This window comes from Larimichthys crocea, chromosome XXII (assembly GCF_000972845.2).
Source record: "Larimichthys crocea isolate SSNF chromosome XXII, L_crocea_2.0, whole genome shotgun sequence".
Taxonomy (NCBI): Eukaryota; Metazoa; Chordata; class Actinopteri; family Sciaenidae; genus Larimichthys; species Larimichthys crocea.
The window spans coordinates 22816626-22838322 of NC_040032.1; the positions used below are offsets into that span (position 1 = coordinate 22816626).

The window sequence follows — 21697 nt, forward strand, 5'->3', positions numbered from 1 at the left end:
ACGTGACGGAGGAAGCTAAGAAGAGAAAAGGAGGAGTGAGCGAGCAGAAAGCCGCCGGACAAGAGTAAATGTGGGACTGACTTTTAGTGGTTGGTGAGAGCTTGGTGAAATAAAAGGCTGAAAGACAGACGCCGAGCTGGGCTGACTGCTGCTGGACTGGTGACGTACAGCTGTCCACATCTGAGACAGCTGCATTGCTCTGTGTCTACACTAAGTTGCAGTGGTAGGTGAATGCGACACTTTATCAACACTTCATGTTGACAGCTACAACAGCGCACACTATGTGAACTACCATAAAATGTTACAGCACGGTGACATTTCAACACCGACACACTACAACAATCACAGAACTATAAACTCTGCTGGTTATAAAAGAAATGTACTGCAGCCGTCTGGAAGATGCCACTGCAGTGATTTCCCAAAGGAGGGGAAATAAATGGAGGTGTTGTTGGAAAAGCGTATATATCTTTAGGGTTGAAAGAGACTGAAGTGGAGTCCTGGGCAGGAGTGTCACCTGCAGCTGAAACTTTACTCCCAGGATGATTCTTCCTCCTCAGGTTGTACCAGCATCTACGTGAAGTCCGGATTACGCGTCCAACCTGAAGGGTATTGCTTACAGCTGAGTTCAATCCGGATGAGTCTTTGATGCCCAAGTTTTCCAGGAAGAACCCGGAGGATGAAGTGGTTTTAAACAGAAGGAGATGTCTGCGCTCAGCTCGCCGTGGAATGTGGGAAAGGTGGAGGTACAACGTCTCCTTGTCGAAAAACACAGCGTTCCAAACGTTTCCTGAAATACAATTTACAATTTAATGCTGCCGAGACACACACACACTTAAGACACGTACAAGGAGACACTGAGGGACTGGACTTACTGTCTCCATGGCAACGGAGATGCCCGACCCTGTAGGCGCTTTCTGAGTCGGGTCTCTGGACGTCGCCCAGCCACACAGAGATCTGACAGGGAGGGTCTCCTTATGGGTCAGCAGGCCTGAGTCATTAGCCCTGGCAGGTAGGGAAGGAACAGAGAGACAGAGTATGAAAAGTCCGGTCCAGTCTCTGTCTCCTTGAAATGAGTGCATATACATACCATTCAATGAGGTCAGCGTCACAGTTGCAGTGGTGTTTGGGGTCACACCAGTTCTCCTGCAGGCCGCAGGCACACTGCTGACTGCCCGGTGGAGCCCCACTCCAGTAAGTCTGCACCTGTCCTACACCCTGGACCTCCAACCCACCAGCTGAGTGGAGGGCCGTCTGCAACACAAAACACACTCACGTCACAGGGAGAGTGAGTGAGCGAGAAGCCGCCGGGCAGAGTAAATGTGGGACTGACTTTTAGTGGTTGGTGAGAGCTTGGTGAAATAAAAGGCTGAAAGACAGACGCCGAGCTGGGCTGACTGCTGCTGGACTAGGCAGTGATATCAGCTGCTGCTTTGACCAGAGTGTTGCTTTAATGGTTCCCCACCAGACAATATATCAACGGGCTAAACAGAAACACCTGCACGTTTAATGCAATGCAACTGTTTATCCTTCAGGCTGCACAGCTTAAGGGAACCAATACAGAATAAAACACACACTGAATTATTAAAGTGGCACTCCACAGATTTTATATCGCAGCCGCATAAAAATGCACGAGACCTCCTGCTCATATAATATCCCACATAATCTCACCTGGTGTGTTGAGCAGCCGTGACTCCTGCAGTGGTAGGTCAGCTCCTGTTCGCAGTGTTCTGATGGCTGATGATGGCCGCCAGCTGCTCCTCCTCGGACGCGTATTCGAAGTGAGCCGAGTGCTGATTCTTCCCCGGTGACGCTCGAACTCTGGTCAGCTCTGTGTTTTTGTGCTGGATCACCATCCATGTTTTGTCCTCTGGTGAGAGAGAGAAGATGTTTAACTAGATGCAGGTAAAGACGGTGTGTGGTGTGGTGTTGTGTGTGTGTGTGTGTGTGTGTGTGTGTGTGTCAGCTACCTGTCATGTTGCAGTATATTAGCTGTGGTCTGATGGGTCCGCTGCCATCCACGTCAATGTAATAATGCCCCGACGTGTTGCCTTTGTGTTTTGTACGCCTCACAGGACTGCTCGTGTATCGCTGAGGAGAGACATCATAACGACATCAGAGCAGTTTAATTAACGTTCTCCTCGCTGTTGTCGACAAAAGACACAGAGCACAATGCAAAATATTAAAGGAGACCTCTGAAGTGACATTGTCTACCATAAATAAATAAATATTTATGCTTCTATCGACTTCCTGACGCCTATAGATCCATTTGGTAATCCATCCTGTTGAGATCTTATCCCAAAATAGACCGGATGGTGAGTCCTGATTGGTTACTGTATTGTTCTCCCATCTTACAACATGTCTGAGGGATCCCTTTCTGTTGCTTCCCTGTGAGGGTTTTCCTCATCTGAATCAAGGGTCTAAGGACCGGGCACCGATTGTGAAAACCTTTGTGATATTGGACTAATGAAAGATTAACATCCTCCTCTAATGAATCTGTAGTCCTGTGACGTTAAGCCTTCTTTAACCGTTCCTGCTGTTTTTTCTTCCTCCTTGTTTCTACTCGTCCTCTGGTCTCTGAGTCTTTGCTCGTGTCGACTGGTTTCCTCCGGGCTGAGACCTCTCAACTCCCCCACACGTTGATAATTGCCAGGAAAATGGTTTGATCTCCACCCGACTTTTGCCACCGCACGTCTCCAGGCACGTCAAGTTAAAAGCAACAGGTTGTCTCATTACAGGAAACGAGTCCATGCTGTGTGTGTGTGTGTGGTGTGTGTGTGTGTGTGTGTGTGTGTGTGTGTGTGACCTTTAAGCCTAATAATGCCCTTACAGCTGTGACGGTCGCCCCGCTGTAGCCGGTGTTGGAGCAGTTACAGGAACGTGCTCCATGATTGACTGCAGCTGCCTCCATGTTCACAGTGACTCAGTGAACACCTGAGGACAGAGAAAAAAAAAAAAAGCAGACACACCATTTAGACCTTAAAGGGCCCAAAAAAACTGCAGTTCCTCTAACGTCCACTGGAGGCTGGCTCCCGAAGTGAGAAAAGAAAATATTTGACCTTAAGTCAGAAGCTGATTAAAAATAAAATAAATAAAACAAAACATCAAACTGGACGCGGGTTATCACCTGGACGCAAGTCACATTAAACCACCACTGAAATAAAACCAGAATCTGGAGTTAATGGAGACCTCTGAAGTTTCGAGAAACCTCGAACATGTCAAACATCTGTGCGGCTCCACAGCAGAGGACGAAGTACTCAGATAAAAGTACATCTAAAATCAACTCATTATATTAACATGTTAATGTCACAGGCAGCTGAATTTATGACTTTATTTTAATACAGAAGTTTAATCCGTTGTAATACATATTCATAATTTTAGTTTATATATTTTTTGGACTAAAGCTTTAAAATAAACATAGTGAACAGTGTTACTTTCTGCTGGACGCATTAACGTTTTCTTAAAAATCAAGTGAACTGTCTGTGAAGTGTAGCCAATTAAACTTGCAGTTCCTTAACGTCCACTTGAGGCTGGCTCCCAGTCCCCATGTTCAAAACTTCACAGCAGAAATAAATATGTTTACAGCCTGGTACAAAAACAGTTTTGGTCTCTGTAGCTAATTTCCCCGTTCATGACAACTGTACTGAGGGTGAATTTATATTACAACTCACCTGTTTCACATTATATTAAGGCTTAAGTTATGCAGGATTAAGAGCGTGGACGCTTTGACTGACAGGTGGGTGACATTACACGGTGGATTAGTTGAGCAACCGCCTCAGGTCCGCTGATGATCCACGTCTTAAAGATGCCAGAGCCACCACACTGGGCTTCAGTCAGCGTACGTTACAAAAGGACTACGTCTGTGTTTTATACAGTTTATGGCTTTAGGTAAACAGACTTTTTTCCCTTATGGTTTCATCTTTTCAGCAGTTTTAGTAATAAATTTTATTTATCTTCATCATGAAGGATAATGTAGACAGAGGAACAGTGTCACTCCTCCTGTCAGTTCCCCCTTGAAGCAGTCATGCAGCTTTGGAGCACGGCATTGAGTCCCAGGATTAAAACTACATGGTGTGAAGCAGCTTGAAGTGTCTGTATCCCTACACCGCTCTGAAGCATCTTTCTGACCGGGAATATTTCTGTATCGTCTGTGCCCGTGACTCCAGAGAAGCCTGTTGATCACGCCGGTGTTTTGTAGGAACTCTGCGACTTCTCTGATCGAAAAATAATCACGCTGTTATTATTTATCCTCAAAACTTCATCTGAGTCTTATCACAAACTGTGGCATTCCAAATCTGCAGAGCGAACTCTGTGTCAGGGCAAAATAAGAGAAGAGAAGGAGGGGAACAATGATGGAGATCGAGAGAGGAGAGGACCAGGAAAGGGGATTAAGGTTGAGAGACAGATCGAAGGAGGAGGAGGAGGAGGAGGACAGGCATGGTGACAATAGGGCTGAATGGAGCTCAGCTGCTAAACATATTTTGGAGAGGGGGAAATGAGGTCAGCGAATTGTGGACTGCAGAGGAACTGAAAGAGGAGAGAGCGGGCATGTATTTTTATCTTTTAGTCAGTGTTGTAAAAAGCCTGACTCAGCCGGCTTTCTCAGATGCTAACATTTGCTTTTTAGCACCAATTTTTCGCTTTGCTTTTATCTACGAAGTGAGTTAGGAAGGAGGCGGGTGCTTTTAAATACGAGCATTACAAAAGTCTGGCAGCTCATTGTTGCTCGCCTATCTGCAAATATGCACGTCTTGCAGAACACGTGTCTTTTTAGTACGCCGATAAAGTCTGTGCACACGTTTGCTCGGTCAAGCAGCGCTCCGTAAGATGGAGATGAGAAGCCAGTCAATTTTTCAAGTTGAACATTTCATTGAAACAAAAGCTGCTCCGCGGATAATATGTGCGTCATGTACCAGCGGGCTGTAATGACTTGGAAAAAAGGTCTAATGTCATGTTCTGAGAGGCACACACACACACACACACACACACACACACACACACACACACACACACAACATTAAACCGACACAGCGGAGCTTAACTTGAAATTTTGTGCATTCCAGACAGAGAAAAAGAGACTTTTTAGGGCCAGTGTTAATGATACAGACAGATATGATTCTGTCCAACGGTGGAGTGTAAAATATCTGTGTTGGTTCAACATGCGCGTGTATAAATACTTAGGCAAGATAGTTTGTACGTCTAAAATGTTACACATTACATCTACCATAAACTAGCAGATTGATCATCTCTGTCTCGTACGCTGTTCTCACACTATGTAACTTTGGGCCGGGAGAAGTACGTAACGCTTACGGCACTAAGTCACACAGCAGCAACTATTTGACTGATTCTGCGTGAACTGGATCATATTTTATGGAGGAAATGTTTTCTGGTTTTCCCTCTGATGTCTCCGGCTGCTCCGCCTCAACCTCTGTGATTTACAGAGTTTATGATGGACAGTGAAGTAAACTGTAGCCTGCTGTTAGCTCAGTTTGTGAGCACCGGGGGAGTGTTGTGTTTCTACCACCGGTGTTTTCGGTGGGTTTTCACCTCAGGCTGACGGGGAGAGGAGCCAGTGTCGTGCCAGAACAGGAGGCCTGGGCTCAGCAGCCTCTATGGCCCTAATTGCAGAGGTAGAAAGAGTGACGAGGACGCTGCGGAGGAGCTAAGAAGAGAAGAGAGAGTTGAGGCGAGCAACGAAGCCGCTCGGACAAGAGTATAAATGTGGACTGACCTTTAATGTTGTGAGAGCTGGTGAAATAAAAAGCCAGCCGCGTACAGCTGTTCTGCTCAGCGGGGCTTTAAACCTGATTTGTTGTCTAACTTGGTTCTTTGTGTTTTTTCTACCATAAAATACACAAAAAAACACATTTTATCACACACCACCAGCTATTTCACTGACTTTGGTGATCTGCCTCACTTTAACTCTCTGTGATTTCTCTGCTGTTGTTAGCCAGGTTGGCCCGAGCTGGGCTGACTGCTGCTGGACTAGTCACTGATATCAGCTGCTGCTGGGGACCTGGTTGATGTTTGGCTGACATGTACAGCTGTCCACATCTGTGACAGCTGCATTGCTCTGTGTCTACACTAAGTTGCAGTGGTAGGTGAATGTTCCTCGGCGAACAGATAAAACGATGTGACACTTTATCAACACTTCATGTTGACAGCTACAACAGCGCACACTATGTGAACTACCATAAAATGTTACAGCACGGTGACATTTCAACACCGACACACTACAACAATACACAGAACTATAAACTCTGCTGGTTATAAAAGAAATGTACTGCAGCCGTCTGGAAGAATGCCACTGCAGTGATTTCCCAAAGGAGGGGAAATAAATGGAGGTGTTGCTGGAAAAGCGTATATATCTTTAGGGTTGAAAGAGACTGGAGTGGAGTCCTGGGCAGGAGTGTCACCTGCAGCTGAAACTTTAACTCCCAGGATGATTCTTCCTCCTCAGGTTGTACCAGCATCTAAGTGAAGTCCGGATTACGCGTCTAACCTGAAGGGTATTGCTTACAGCTGAGTTCAATCCGGATGAAGTCTTTGATGCCCAAGTTTTCCAGGAAGACCCCGGAGGATGAAGTGGTTTTAAACAGGAAGGAGATGTCTGCGCTCAGCTCGCCGTGGAATGTGGGAAAGTGGAGGTACAACGTCTCCTTATCGAAAAACACAGCGTTCCAGACGTTTCCTGGAAATAAAAGGAAAAAAAAACTAATCACGGTCTTTACAATTTAAATGCTGCTAATGCCGAGACACACACTTAAAGACATGTACAAGGAGACACTGAGGGACTGGACTTACTGTCTCCATGGCAACGGAGATGCCCGACCCTGTAGGCGCTTTCTGAGTCGGGTCTCTGGACGTCGCCCAGCACCAGAGATCTGACAGGGAGGGTCTCCTTATGGGTCAGCAGGCCTGAGTCATTAGCCCTGGCAGGTAGGGAAGGAACAGAGAAGACAGAGTATGAAAAGTCCGGTCCAGTCTCGTCTCCTTGAAATGAGTGCATATACAGTACCATTCAATGAGGTCAGCGTCACAGTTGCAGTGGTGTTTGGAGTCCACACAGTTCTCCTGCAGGCCGCAGGCACACTGCTGACTGCCCGGTGGAGCCCCACTCCAGTAAGTCTGCACCTGTCCTACACCTGGACCTCCAACCCACCAGCTGAGTGGAGGGCCGTCTGCAACACACAAACACACTCACGTCACAGGAGAGAGTGAGCGAACGAGAAGCCGCCGGACAAGAGTAAATGTGGGACTGACTTCTAGTGGTTGGTGAGAGCTTGGTGAAATAAAAGGCTGAAAGACAGACGCCGAGCTGGGCTGACTGCTGCTGGACTAGGCAGTGATATCAGCTGCTGCTTTGACCAGAGTGTTGCTTTAATGGTTCCCCACCAGACAATATATCAACGCGGCTAAACAGAAACACCTGCACGTTTCATGCAATGCAACTGTTTACATCCTTCAGGCTGCACAGCTTAAGGGAACCAATACAGAATAAACACAACACTGAATTATTAAAGTGGCACTCCACAGATTTTAATATCACAGCCGCATAAAAATGCACGAGACCTCCTGCTCATATACATATCCCACATAATCTCACCTGGTGTGTTGAGCAGCCGTGACCTCCTGCAGTGGTAGGTCAGCTCCTGTTCGCAGTGTTCTGATTGGCTGATGATGGCCGCCAGCTGCTCCTCCTCGGACGCGTATTCGAAGTGAGCCGAGTGCTGATTCTTCCCCGGTGACGCTCGAACTCTGGTCAGCTCTGTGTTGTTGTGCTGGATCACCATCCATGTTTTGTCCTCTGATGGAGAGAGAGAAGATGTTTAACTAGATGCAGGATAAAAGATGGTGTGTGTGTGTGTGTGTGTGTGTGTGTGTGTGAGCTACCTGTCATGTTGCAGTATATTAGCTGTGGTCTGATGGGTCCGCTGCCATCCACGTCAATGTAATAATGCCCCGACGTGTTGCCTTTGTGTTTGTACGCCTCACAGGACTGCTCGTGTATCGCTGAGGAGAGACATCATAACGACATCAGAGCAGTTTAATTAACGTTCTCCTCGCTGTTGTCGACAAAGACACAGAGCACAATGCAAAATATTAAAGGAGACCTCTGAAGTGACATTGTCTACCATAAATAAATAAATATTTATGCTTCTATCGACTTCCTGACGCTCATAGGTCCATTTGGTAATCCATCCATGGTGAGATCTTTTCCCAAAATAGACCGGATGGTGAGTCCTGATTGGTTACTGTATTGGTCTACAACATGTCTGAGGGATCCTTCTTCTGTTGCTTCCCTGTGAGGGTTTTCCTCATCTGAATCAAGGGTCTAAGGACAGAGGGCACCGATTGTGAAAACCTTTGTGATATTGGACTAAATGAAAGAATTAACATCCTCCTCTAATGAATCTGTAGTCCCATGAAGTTAAGCCTTCGTTAACCGTTCCTGCTGTTTTTATCTTCCTCCCTTGTTTCTACTCGTCCTCTGAGTCTCTGAGTCTTTGCTCGTGTCGACTGGTTTCCTCCGGGCTGAGACCTCTCAACTCCCCACACGTTGATAATTGCCGGGAAAAATGGTTTGATCTCCACCCGACTTTTGCCACCGCAACGTCTCCAGGCACGTCAAGTCAAAAGCAACAGGTTGTCTCATTACAGGAAACGAGTCCATGCTGTGTGTGTGTCTGTGTGTGTGTGTGTGTGTGTGTGTGTGTGTGTGTGTGTGTGACCTTTAAGCCATAATAATGCCCTTACAGCTGTGACAGGTCGCCCCGCTGTAGCCGGTGTTGGAGCAGTTACAGTGGAACGTGCTCCATGATTGACTGCAGCTGCCTCCATGTTCACAGTGACTCAGTGAACACCTGAGAGACAGAGAAAAAAAAAAGCAGACACACATTTAGACCTTAAAGGGCCCAAAAAAAACTGCAGTTCCTCTAACGTCCACTGGAGGCTGGCTCCAGAAGTGAGAAAAGAAATATTTTGACCTTTAAGTCAGAAGCTGATTAAAAATAAATAAATAAAACGCAAGTCACATTAAACCACCACTGTGAAATAAAACCAGAATCTGGAGTTAACGGAGACCTCTGAAGTTTACAAGAACCTCGAACATGTCAAACATCTGTGCGGCTCCAAGCAGAGGTACTCAGATAAAAAGTACATCTAAATACCAACTCATTATATTAACATGTTCATGTTACAGCAGGTAAAAGTAGAGCTGATTATAATGACTTTATTTAATACAGAAGTTTAATCCGTTGTAATACATATTCATAATTATTAGTTTATATTTTTTTTTTGGACTAAAGCTTTAAAATAAACATAGTGAACAGTGTTACTTTCTGCTGGACGCATTAACGTTTTCTTAAAAATCAAGTGAACTGTCTGTGAAGTGTAGCCAATTAAACCTGCAGTTCCTCTAACGTCCACTTGAGGCTGGCTCCAGAAGTGAGTCAGTCTCCATAAGTCCCCATGTTTCACAGCAGAAATAAACATGTTTACAGCCTGGTACAAAAAACAGTTTTGGTCTCTGTAGCTAATTTCCCCGTTCATGACAACTGTACTGAGGGTGAATTTATATACAACTCACCTGTTCACATTATATTAAGGCTTAAAGTTATGCAGGATTAAGAGCGTGGACGCTTTGACTGACAGGTGGGTGTGGTTACAGGTGGATTAGTTGAGCAACCGCCTCAGGTCCGCTGATGATCCACGTCTCAAAGATGACCAGAGCCACCACACTGGGCTTCATGTCAGTGTTTTATACAGTTTATGGCTTTAGCTAAACAGACATTTTTCCACTTACGGTTTCATCTTTTCAAGCAGTTTGTTAGTAATAATAAAATAATAAAATCATTTTTATCCTTTATTCATGAAAGGATAAAAATGTAGACAGGAGTGAATCAGTGTCACTCCTCCTGTCAGTCCCCCCTTGAAGCAGTCATGCAGCTTTGGAGCACGGCATTGAGTCCCCAGGATTAAACTACATGAGTGTGAAGCAGCTTGAAGTGTCTGTATCCCTACACCGCTCTGAAGCAACTTTCTGACCGGGAATATTTTCTGTATCGTCTGTGCACGTGACTCCAGAGAAGCCTGTTGATCAGCCGCGTGTTTGTAGGAACTCTGCTGACTTCTCTGATCGAAAAATAATCACGCTGTTATTATTTAATCCTCAAAACTTCATCTGAGTCTTATCACGAACTGTGGCATCCAAATCTGCAGAGCGAACTCTGTGTCAGGGAAAATAAGAGAAAGAGAGGAGGAGGGAAAGAGACAAAATGATGGAGATAGAGAGAGAGAGAGACCAGGAAGGGGAATTAAGGTTGAGAGACAGATCGAAGGAGGAGGAGGAGGAGGAGGAGGAGGAGGAAGAGGAGGAGCAGGCATGGTGACAATAGGGATGAATGGAGCTCAGCGGCTAAACATATTTTGGAGAGGGGGGAAATGAGGTCAGCGAATTGTGACTGCAGAGAAACTGAGAGAGAGAGCGGCATGTATTTTTAATCTTTTAGTCAGTGTTAGTGAAAAGCCTGACTCAGCAGGCTTCTCAGATGCTAACATTTGCTTTTTAGCACCAATTTCTTCGCTTTGCTTTTATCTACGAAGTGAGTTAGGAAGGAGGCGGGTGCTTTTTAAATATGAGCATTACAAAGTCTGGCAGCTCATTGTTGCCTCGCCTATCTGCAAATATGCACGTCTTGCAGAACACGTGTCTTTTTAGGTACGCCGATAAAGTCTGTGCACACGTTTGCTCGGTCAAGCAGCGCTGCATAAGATGGAGATGAGAAGTGCAGATCAATTTTTCAAGTTGACATTTCATTGAAACAAAAGCTGCTCAGAGGATAATATGTGCGTCATGTACCAGCGGGCTGTAATGACTTGGAAAAAAGGTCTAATGTCATGTTCTGAGAGCACACACACACACACACACACACACACACACACACACACACACACACACACAAACATTAAACCGACACAGCGGAGCTTAACTTGACATTTTGTGCAATACAGACAGAGAAAAGAGACTTTTTAGAGGCCAGTGTTTAATGATACAGACAGATTATTGATTCTGTCCAACGGTGTAAAATATCTGTGTTGGTTCAACATGCGCGTGTATAAATACTTAGGCAAGATAGTTTGTACGTCTAAAATGTTACAGACATTTACATCTACCATAAACTAGCAGATTTTAAGTCATCTCTGTCATCCGTACGTCTGTTCTCACACTATATAACTTTGGGCCGGGAGAAGTACGTAATGCTTTACGGCACTAAGTCACACAGCAGCAACTATTTCACTGATTCTGGTGAAACTGGATCATATTTTATGGAGGAAATGTTTTCTGGTTTTCCCTCTGATGTCCTCCGGCTGCTCCGCCTCAACTCTCTGTGATTTACAGAGTTTATGATGGACAGTGAAGTAAACTGTAGCTGCTGTTAGCTCAGTTTGTGAGCACCAGGGGAGTGTTTGTGTTTCTACCACAGGCATTTTCAGTGAGGTTTTAACCCTCAGGCTGATGGGGCAGAGGAGCCAGTGTCGTGCCAGAACAGGAGCTGGGCTCAGCAGCCTCTATGGACATGATGGCAGAGGAGACAAGAGCGAAGAGGACGCTGACGGAGGAAGCTAAGAAGAGAAAAGGAGAGAGTGAGCGAGCAAGAAGCCGCCGGACAAGAGTAAATGTGGGACTGACTTTTAGTGGTTGGTGAGAGCTTGGTGAAATAAAAGACAGCTCGAGTACAGCTGTCCATATTTACCACAGTAGGATTACGCTCTTACTCTGGAAGTTGCGCCTCACTCACAGTCATACAAACGTTTATTTTAACACTTTAACACTTCCCTGGGGAATAGCAACATTAGTAAAGATAATGACGATCGCCTGGTGACAATAACAAACAGCAAAATCAACAAAAAAGCAGCAACTGAGCAAACAAATAAAGCCGTCAATACTCTCTATCCACTGACACAAACATCAAAATATCCCTGAATCTTTTCCCGGCTCAATCACACAGCCACCAAACTCTAAACGTCGTCAACAGAGAGTCCACAGAGAACGCCACCACTGCTTCTGACAAATAAATCAAATTTAGAAGAAACAAAGACAGCAAAACCACATCTCAGCTCAGAGAACGGAGGCTGCGGCTCATATGATGCTCAAAACAATAACCGGATTGTTTTCTTAGCGAGGAAACATTTTAGGAAACATTGAGACTGGAACCATAAATCCCTCTGTATCCAATCCTCTGCTGTATAATAATCCATATATAACCCTGTTTCACAGGAAGGCAGCCACAGAGTCTTGAGTGGGAGATTAACAGGGTTTACAAAGAAAGAGTGACAACAAAATCAAACATTATTGAATCCTCTTTGCATCCTGCTGTCGTGCCAAACAAACCTCCTCTCCTGGATGAACAAAGGTAAAAATAAATTTGGCATGTGGCACATTTGTTCCAGTTAATCTCCTCTGGATGAACACGAACCTGTCGATGATGCCACACATGTCGATCTGCAGGTGACTGTAGTTTCCCATCAGCCTCTGCTGCACCGTGATCAAGTCCAGCGGCTTGTCGTCCACGGTCAGAAGACGCATGCAGCCCTGGAAAGCCTTGAAGGGGTTCATACACTCCTGGATGCTCCCTTCAGCGGGGCAACCTGCAGGAGAGGAAACAAACATCAGTCAGCCAGTTTGTTTTCATGCACCTGTTCATGTTTTCATCCTTCTCTTACCACCAAAGAAAAGATGACTTCCTGTGGTGACCACAAACGAGGGGCTGGCGTGGGCGGAGGCTCCTTCATCTCCGTCCACGGTGACGGTTAGATGTCCTCGTCTGGAGATTAGCTCCACAGAGTGCCACTGACCGTCATTCAGAGCCGAACCTGAGGACACACAAACACAAAGTTTTTTTAATGCCATGAAGGATTTATTGATCTCTTTAAGGGTTAGAGGTCCGGCTCAGCTACAGAGCGATGCATGAAACTCGACAGCAAGATGGATGGGTGGAGTTTTTCTTGTCTTTTCAGATTTGCTGGCGCTGACATTGAGGCATTTTATTTCAAAGTTTCTGTTCCTGGAAATTTGTTTTTGTCTGTTCTGTCAACTCTGTTTTTTAATAGATATATAAAGCAACCTGTGTATCACGTCAAGTGTCCAGTTTCCTGCAAACCGCCGCTCACAGAAACAAAATCATTCTGCAAAGCTGCTCTGCTGCATCTGAGCTGTGAGGGTTTGAATGTTACCCGGACCTTGAGGAGATTTAACGCACACACTTTCAGTTGCAGAAAATAAAAAAAGGCCTCGGGTCAGGCCGACCTGCATTGAGCTCCAGCGGCGCCTTGCCAGACTTATGGATCTGCAGATGGAGCCGGGCTCTGCTCAGGTACAGCCAGAGCGCGCCGCCTCGCTTCGGGAGATCAAAGGTCAGCAGGAGGCCCGCTTTGTTCCACGTCCGAAACTGAAGCCCCACCGACGTCCCCGCTGATGACGGGTCCGTCGCCCCTGGCAACCAGAGGAAGCTCTTGGGGCTGGTGAACGTCACGGCAACGAGAATGGGCTCGGCGCAAGAAAAGGTCACATTACCCTGAGGAAGGTGGAGAAGAGGAGGGTGGGGAAAGATAGAGAGAGAGGAATTATTATAGCAAAAGAGGGAAAACACGATAATGCAGGAATATGAATTCATTTCCGAGGCGGCATCCCCGATGCACAGAGATCTCATCAGCGAGTCTTTCTTAAAGAGCATGAGCTGATTACCATAATGATAATAGTCGGGCCGAGAATAAGCACAAGCAGGCCAAACACTGAAGGCGCACCAATGTCACCCGCCGGCTTTTTAAGGTCAGGGAGGAAGCAGAAGGGGTGAGACACAGAACGAGAGACGAAGAAGAAGAAATAAAAGTGCGATTAAGGCGAATGGGAGCAGCCGGTCGCCTCTGTGTGCAGGCTCGTACTTCTGAGAAGTGGTAATTGCAGAAAGTCCGCTGCCAGTGCAGCAGCAGCGATATGTTACATCGCCGTGTTCCCTGTTGGGTTTCTATTTTCAGTGGAGTCTGCAACACACAGACACTTGATCAAATCTAAAAGCTCTTTGTGGGGTGGTTAAAGCGATATACGGTAACGCAGACTGTAGAGGAGAACGCCGCAGAGATTCATGCAAACACGCGAACACAACGCCGTCTCATTTACGCTGAGGTGAGGAGACACCATCCTTAAAATGTGTCCAACGTTAAGAGACGATTCAGAAACGCATAATGGGTCCTTTAGTATTCCCTAATGTTATCGCCATACGTGCAGCTGTACCTGTCTGTTGTGACTCGGGAGTGAGACAGTCCTGTGACCTCACATGGTGTAATGTGGCGGTAACTGGGGTCTTTGCAACAACCGACCACACGACTGGTAAATGGTAAATGGACTGTACTCTAACACTACATATCTCATCCACACACTGACGGCATGAGCTGCAATGCAAGGTGCTAACTGCTCATCAGTTTTAGGACACATTCACACAGCGATGGCACATCCTTCAGGAGCATGCAGACTGGAGGAGCCGGGAATCGAAACGCCGATCATCTTATTAGTGGACGACCTGTTCTACCAGTCGAAGCAGTACAGGACCAATAAATGCAGACTTTATTACCATGCTTTATACAAATCTATAATCAGGTATTGTATGATAAGATGTCTCATTTAACGGCTGCGTAACTGTGTAAGATGTTTTATTTAAGATGATTATTCTCTTACATCCAAACTATTGTTTGAATACCAGCACATCACCACCATGAATTATTTTACATACCTGAAAGATAAGACAGCTGCTGCAGCTCGTCCTGCAGCTGAACAGCTTCGGTTGATACACTGATGGTTTTTGTGTTTCCTGTTTTATTTTCTAAGTCTGGGTCTTGTGTTTCCACTTCCTGCCTTTGTTCCCCTCCAATTAGTCTCACCTGTCTCTCGTTAGTTTCACCTGAGTGTCGTTGTCCTGTCTAGTGTTATTCAGTCACTGTGTGTATTATGTGGGACTATACAAACACACAACATGTTTTCATTTCATTTACCTTCTCAGTGACCCGCTGGTCTCTCTGTTTAGCGAGCTCCACCAGACTCACGCCGTTGTAAAGAAGATTTTCCAAACAGCCGTGAAAGTTTCTGTTCAACCCGACCGAACTCCAAGAGCCGAGGCTCAGGTCTGCTCCCACGCTCATCTGTGACGAGAAACGACATGAGAAGGTGCGAATGCAAGACGGGTTTTTTATTTTTTCTGTTTCACAGTGACACAAACACACCTGGTCGTGGTCCCAGTGGGTGAATCTTGGTGGGATCTGCACCCACAGTGTGCTTTTGTCCACGGTGAGGTTGAGGTGAGTGCTGTGATGCTCCACCGCGACATGGTGCCACTGGTGGTCGTCCAACAGGCTGCCCAGTGACACGACGTGCCTGCTGTCTGAAGAGGAAGTCCTGCCTGGAGTGAAGGACGAAGGAGAAAGTGTTTTTTACATAAAATAAGTTAGATGTGTGATATTCATAACAAATATCTGCTGAATTTTCTTTATTCTGGCTGCCAGCTTGTGTCCTTTGTTAATTCCTAAAGTTTTCTTCCCTAATGTTTTATTCAGGGCGAGAATCCAACTTTGATATCTTTGTATTTTCAACAGCGTGGCAGGAAATGCAGCCTCGTCTCCTCTCCTTTGCTCTCTGGGAATAAAGTGTGCAGCGTATCCCAGTTTACTGGCTGCACAGTGCTGTCACATGTCAGAACCAGAACCGGATCTACCCTACATGACAGAGGAAGACCAGAAAAGGTAGGACATAACGCATAATTAACACTAAAGGGATTAAAGAAAGAGGTAGAAAGGCATAAATAAAAGACAGAGGCAATGCCGCCGGCTCTCTGAACTCCCTGAAGTGCAGAGTTTCTGCAGAGAGAGGAGGAGGTGAAGAAACTAAATGGACTCGGTCATTAAATATGAATTGGATATTGTTTGAATGGAGATGACGTCTGTGTGGGGAAATAAATAAAGAGAAAGTCAAAGTGACTCTAACCCCGACATTACAGCGTTAATCAGTATAACGAGGACACATATTTAATATATAAACACATAGCTGAATGTACTTAAATACACCCTGATAATCTACTGCATTTAATTAGTTTTTTATTAATAATTAGCAGCAATAAAATGTCTTGTGGTTAAGTTTGGGCGCTCTCAGCATTTGTTTAAAGTTACTTCAGTTACTTTGAGGTTGTATTTAATTCATAAATATTGAATCACATGGAATTAAAGTGACTTTTCTTGCTGATGTGACGTTAACTCAAGTTCAACTTCAGTTAACAAACTGACTATACACTTTAAATTTGTTCCGGAGCTGCTTAAAGGCACCATGAGGTGTTTTTGACCACTAGTAGCGCTATAGAGCCGCTTTGTTTTGTTTATCGTGCATGTAGGCGACCCAATGCACAGTCACATTATTCCACTGCTCTACACCACGATGTGCCGAGAAAGGCAGCAAGTAAACACTGATGTAAAAACAATGAGGGTTTCCGAATGCATTGTAATGACGATGTTTGTTTGAGCTCGAGGACACACGCGATGGATTTCGGAGAGTAAAACTGGATGCAAACATAACCTTTGTTTGTTTGTCAGAACACAACACAGAGCTGCTTTAAAGAAGGTCATGAACATAAAGTTTTAATGAGTTTTACCAGCTTTCACAATGATAATATTTGTCTTCAAGTCTGCAGTACTTCAAGAAACTTGTAGGTCCCCTGTGTGATCTCCAGACTCACTGAGGTCGCCTTAATTTCCAGCGAGCATCCTCAGGATTCATGTAGCTTTCTTCAGGAGATTCTGTTCTCATGACCCGAGAAGCTGCTGAAAGTTTCCTCAAAGCTTCTTCTTTTTTTTTTTTTACAGTCTTCTGTGTTAGATCATTCCCGACAGCTCCCCAAGGCAATATCACCTAATCATCCGCTGTCTGCTTTTGCATTACGGCTCTACGCTACAACCCCAAATCTAATTTCGACGGCAGACGCTGACAGGTCTTCTCCGATGACAGCCGACTGCTGTAATTGTTTCAGAATTTTCATTTTATTCCGTACGGCCTAAATGATCGAGGCGGCGGCACACACGATCAGTCAACAACAAGTGAAACGTGAGAGCTCTGAAGTTGCTCGCGAGTGAGAACGTTTCAGGAAAAAAGAAATGAAGAAATAACTTTGCTCTGCAGAGATGCATAAAAATATGGGCAAAGTTTAAACCCTCTATTATCGTAGACGAGCTGTCAAACTGCCTCTACGCTGCTAAAATCAGGCAGACATTGTAATTGTTTCTTTCCTTTCATTCCCCTTTTTTTATTTCTAGGACTCTGGCTTTTCACAAAATCAGTCACAACACAATCAGCAACTTTTAAACATCAGCAATCTCCACAGAAACGACTCCAGAAATAAGTGTCTGAAGAAGAAGAAGAAGCCACGTTTCAAACCACAGAACAAGCCGAACCAGTCGAGCCTCACAACAACACGCGAGCCAAACTAATCAGCTTGTCACTGAGTCCAACATGGCCTGTGTGTTACTGGAATGAGTCAGCCGTGGGCTGTAAAATTAAGCACAGCTGGCTGAGCGTGTCGCGCCTTGGATGAAGGCTAAGCTGTTTATTTACGACCCTGTAAGACTGAACACAAGTGAGACGCCTTCCTATAAATCACCGTGGATGGTGGAGAACAACGCGGCGAGTCGATACTGCAGCATCAAACAAGACACACAGCTCATCATTCACTGGGAGAGCTGAGCTGACAGACTGTATCCAGAATGAGTCATGGTCTGCGTCCACTTAAGACTCACGAGTGAGTCCGAACACTAAATCCAGACTGAGGACGATCTCGTCTTTCATCCTTAAAGTCGACAGTTCGTGGTGAGGTGTCTCCTTGAAAAACTTCTACTTATAGAGACGATTGATAAATAAATGTAACATACAAGTTCATGCGGGAACATGCAGTTCCTCTAACGTCCACCTGAGGCTGGCTCCAGAAGTGAGTCAGTCTCCATAAGTCCCCATGTCCAAATGTCCAACTTCACAGCAGAAATAAACATGTTTACAGCCTGGTACAAAAAACAGTTTTGGTCTCTGTAGCTAATTTCCCCGTTCATGACAACTGTACTGAGGGTGAATTTATATACAACTCACCTGTTCACATTATATTAAGGCTTAAAGTTATGCAGGATTAAGAGCGTGGACGCTTTGATTGACAGGTGGGTGAAGTTACAGATGGCTTGTTTGAGCAACCAGGCGTCATTCGGCCCCTCCAACTATTTCTAATTTAGCCTCAAGACAACAGAGGCAGGACTGTCTAGATGGCAGGCCATCCCTGAATTTGCATTTACACATTTACACATATATTTGACAGTGTAACGAGAAGGGCAGGGTCCACCCAGCATCTGTTTTTATTCTCCACTCTTTACAATCTAAACATCTTCACATTCAATCGTGTGTATACGAGTGCTAAAAAAGCTCCCGATGCTCAAGATTTTTGATTTTGTATTAAGAAAACAAACAAACGAATAAAAATCGAGCGAGGCCAGACACTTTCCTGCTCCCATCAGTGTGTGATTACTTGATGGAGGCTCCAACGGCAATTGAACCTCCAGCCCAGGCAGTTTTTAATCCGCCCACAAATCAATCTTCTCCATTTCAACAGCTTCTCCCTGAGACTCTGAGCTCCACAGGCGGCTCCTGTCGACTCCTTTGGGGAGAATTTGAGACTCTTCCTTCGGGTCATAAGTGGACCACACGGATAAAGCACCAAAAGATCCAACTTTCAGGTTTACTCTCACACAAAATGACCTCTGCATCCAAAGAATTTCCCATCTGAGAGCAAATTAGTTGTAAAACTGATCCTCATCTGTGAATCACTGCTCATAATTCATATTCAGGCGAGCTTGTTTTCTTATTTTCTAAGTTTTATCCCACCTTCCTTCCTGAAACTTTCATTCGTTAACAAACAGAAGTTCAGCCAGAAGGCACGAGATCAGCGAACATTGATCCCTCGTATATTTACGTTCACCAAAAAAAAAAGTTTAATTATGAGCCAGTGAGCTACAGGACTGTGAACCGACATTTTGATGAATGTATAGCAGCGGGGAAATGGGATGCTTTTGGAGAGAGCGCATTAATTTTAATAAGCCAATGTATTTATTCAAATAGTTTGGACGGCTCCGGGCAAACAGAGTGGAACTAAGTGTCTGTTGTTAAGTGCTGCTGAAGGCTGCTTAGGGTACACGGGGGAACAAAACTCTCATAATGGGGCGTTACGGTGGAGCCCAGGCCAGCACACACAGTAATGAGAATTGACTGGAGGTAAAGGTACAGATTAGTTAATTACCTTTGTTTCTAAAGTTTTGAAGGAGGCTGGAATAAGAGAGGCTGACAACTTTAGTCTTTAGTGCCGCAGAGCAAACTGAACTAACAACTTTACTCTAATGCGTTACGTGTATGCATTACAGTATGTAATCTACATTAGATTCATGTGCATTTCTGTAGCCAATCGCCAAAGGACACACAGTAATGACGTGTTCCGCATAGGTTCAAATCTGAAGCCCTACTATGTAAATTTGTGCCCCAGGTACAATCGTTGATTGTCAATGTTGACTGTGAGCTCAGAGCGCCGGGGGAGTGTTAGTGTTTGTACCAAGAGGTTTACAGGCCCGGAGCAAAGGGGGAATGCTGATGGGGAGTAGAGGCAGTGTTGTGCAAGAACCGGAGTGAAAAGAAGAGGAGAGAGTGAGCGAGCAAGAAGCCGCCGGACAAGAGTAAATGTGGGACTGACTTTTAGTGGTTGGTGAAATAAAAGGCTGAAAGACAGACGCCGAGCTGGGCTGACTGCTGCTGGACTAGTCAGCTATTAAACAGCTTGACTTCGGGAGGGACGGATATGAACTCGAGGTGCAGCTGAGCGCAGAAGCTGCATGAACTGCAGGAACATGAGCTCAGCAGTTTAGATGCAACTGAAATGAAGAATCAGTAAAAGCGAGACGAGGTGACTGTGAGTGGAAACATTTCTCTGACGCTTGTCACCGCCACGTAAATCAACAGAATGACAAAATATGCATGCCAAACAACCACCGACGAAAGATGTGCGCCTCAGCAATTTAGTACGGCACTTTCATGAAGCTGAAAGGAGAGACAGATTAAAAGTAATATGATCAGATAGCCTGACTTCTAGTATCTAGTGTGGGTCGAGCCCCACGCCTTCACTTTGTAACATCTGGAACCTTGTTCGATGAGAGACGGCATCCTCACACCCTGCAGAGCTGAAGATAACATGAATCTGCACAGGATGCTCATGACAAGTAAAGTGCACTTCGTATGTAAAATCAGCAGAGCATCCCTTTCAATAACAAATACTGCGCATAAGCACCAGCAGACGAACGGAGGTGAAGAAATCTGCAGGTAGAAGAGCAAAGAAAATCACAGTACGCATGATATCAGAGGTTTTAATACTCGATGCAGCCCCAGGATGACTTTTAGAGTCGTACCTTTTTGGAGGAGCAGGAGAAGCTTTCCTTTCTCGAGCTCCAGGGTGAGGCTGTGCTCGCCCTTTCCCTCTGCGTGAAGCAGTATCCCGGAGTTCCTCAGGGTTTTAAACTTCAGAGAGAAGCTCTCCTTGGACGCCTGCCTCAGCTGGAGACTCAACCTGTAGAGGAGGCCGCTGCGGCCGTCAAAGTTCACCACGTCCGAGTCTGAAAGAAGGAAAAAAACAAACGTTCCTCAGAGAGCGTGCATGATCAAATATATGTAAGAGCTTCAGATGAACACATCAAAACCACATTTGTTAAATATTACTATCATTTCTGTAGACAGACAGTCGGAGTGAGTGATCAAGCGTAAACAAAGTGTGGACACTTTACGGAGGAGCTAATGTTTCAGCAGATTACAGACCACAGAGCGTCTGTCACGACACGCCGAAGAAAATGATACGCCAACGCTGCCTGTCATCGTGCTGCTACAGCGTCACTATCAAAGCATCAATTACTGACAGTGATGCAGCAAACAAACATTTAAATTATTTCAACTCCTCTTTACCTTTTAAATTAATTAAAGCCTCCATTTCGGACAGAAAGAGCCATGTAAGTCCCTCTGTTTATCTATGATGTGCTGGCATGGCATCTATGAGAAAACATCTTCAGATTTATGTGGAAAAGTTGGGGCTGCATGGTCATGACTCTTCAGCGAACTTCCCCCCAGAAAACAGCCTCCAAGTCCCTCTGTGTACTGATGGTGATTATGTGATATCATGTGAGAAACCCACCAAAATAAAATCATAGATATCGACGTAATGATATATGTTTCTGGTTCTGGATATTGTTGACAAGTTAAACTATCTACCATACAAAGATCAGGACTTTATTTTCCATGTTTTGATTTTAAAATGACTTTATATTTCAAAGAGAATTCATTCTTGCACCAGGATTACAAAAAGATTAGATTTTTTTTATAACAGCGTTTCACGGATCGATTTGTTTTAGTGCCTCACGTCGTGACAATTTCATGGTTTTACTCGTGCGGCGTTTCTCAGTTCTCACTATCTTTGTCTTCAGAGTTGGAGCGTTTTATTGTTTTGTTTTTATCCAACTGCTTAGATGGATTTGCGTGACAAGTCTGTGAAAGAACTAATTAACTTTGCACACTGGCTTGACTTCTTACAGACAGATTACT

The 21697-nt window shown here is 45.1% G+C and overlaps 1 protein-coding gene and 1 long non-coding RNA gene across 2 annotated transcripts in view; one reads left to right on the forward strand and one right to left on the reverse strand.

The window, feature by feature from the left end:
• LOC104932693 (contactin-associated protein-like 4) overlaps positions 1-21697 on the reverse strand; it is a 66333-nt gene that overhangs the window by 16772 nt on the left and 27864 nt on the right. Inside the window, exons 5-16 of the mRNA XM_027273518.1 lie at positions 20518-20721; positions 15274-15449; positions 15046-15192; positions 13307-13574; positions 12724-12873; positions 12477-12648; positions 8755-8861; positions 7891-8010; positions 7604-7804; positions 7016-7178; positions 6802-6929; positions 6518-6688 (exon numbers count right to left, since the gene is read on the reverse strand). Coding sequence (XP_027129319.1) covers positions 6518-6688; positions 6802-6929; positions 7016-7178; positions 7604-7804; positions 7891-8010; positions 8755-8861; positions 12477-12648; positions 12724-12873; positions 13307-13574; positions 15046-15192; positions 15274-15449; positions 20518-20721 — 2007 coding nt within the window. The remainder of the gene's footprint in view (positions 1-6517; positions 6689-6801; positions 6930-7015; positions 7179-7603; positions 7805-7890; positions 8011-8754; positions 8862-12476; positions 12649-12723; positions 12874-13306; positions 13575-15045; positions 15193-15273; positions 15450-20517; positions 20722-21697) is intronic.
• LOC113744344 (uncharacterized) lies at positions 15096-18075 on the forward strand. The gene is made up of 3 exons (XR_003461460.1): positions 15096-15217; positions 15643-15789; positions 17347-18075. It is a non-coding gene; the product is annotated as an uncharacterized LOC113744344 (long non-coding RNA).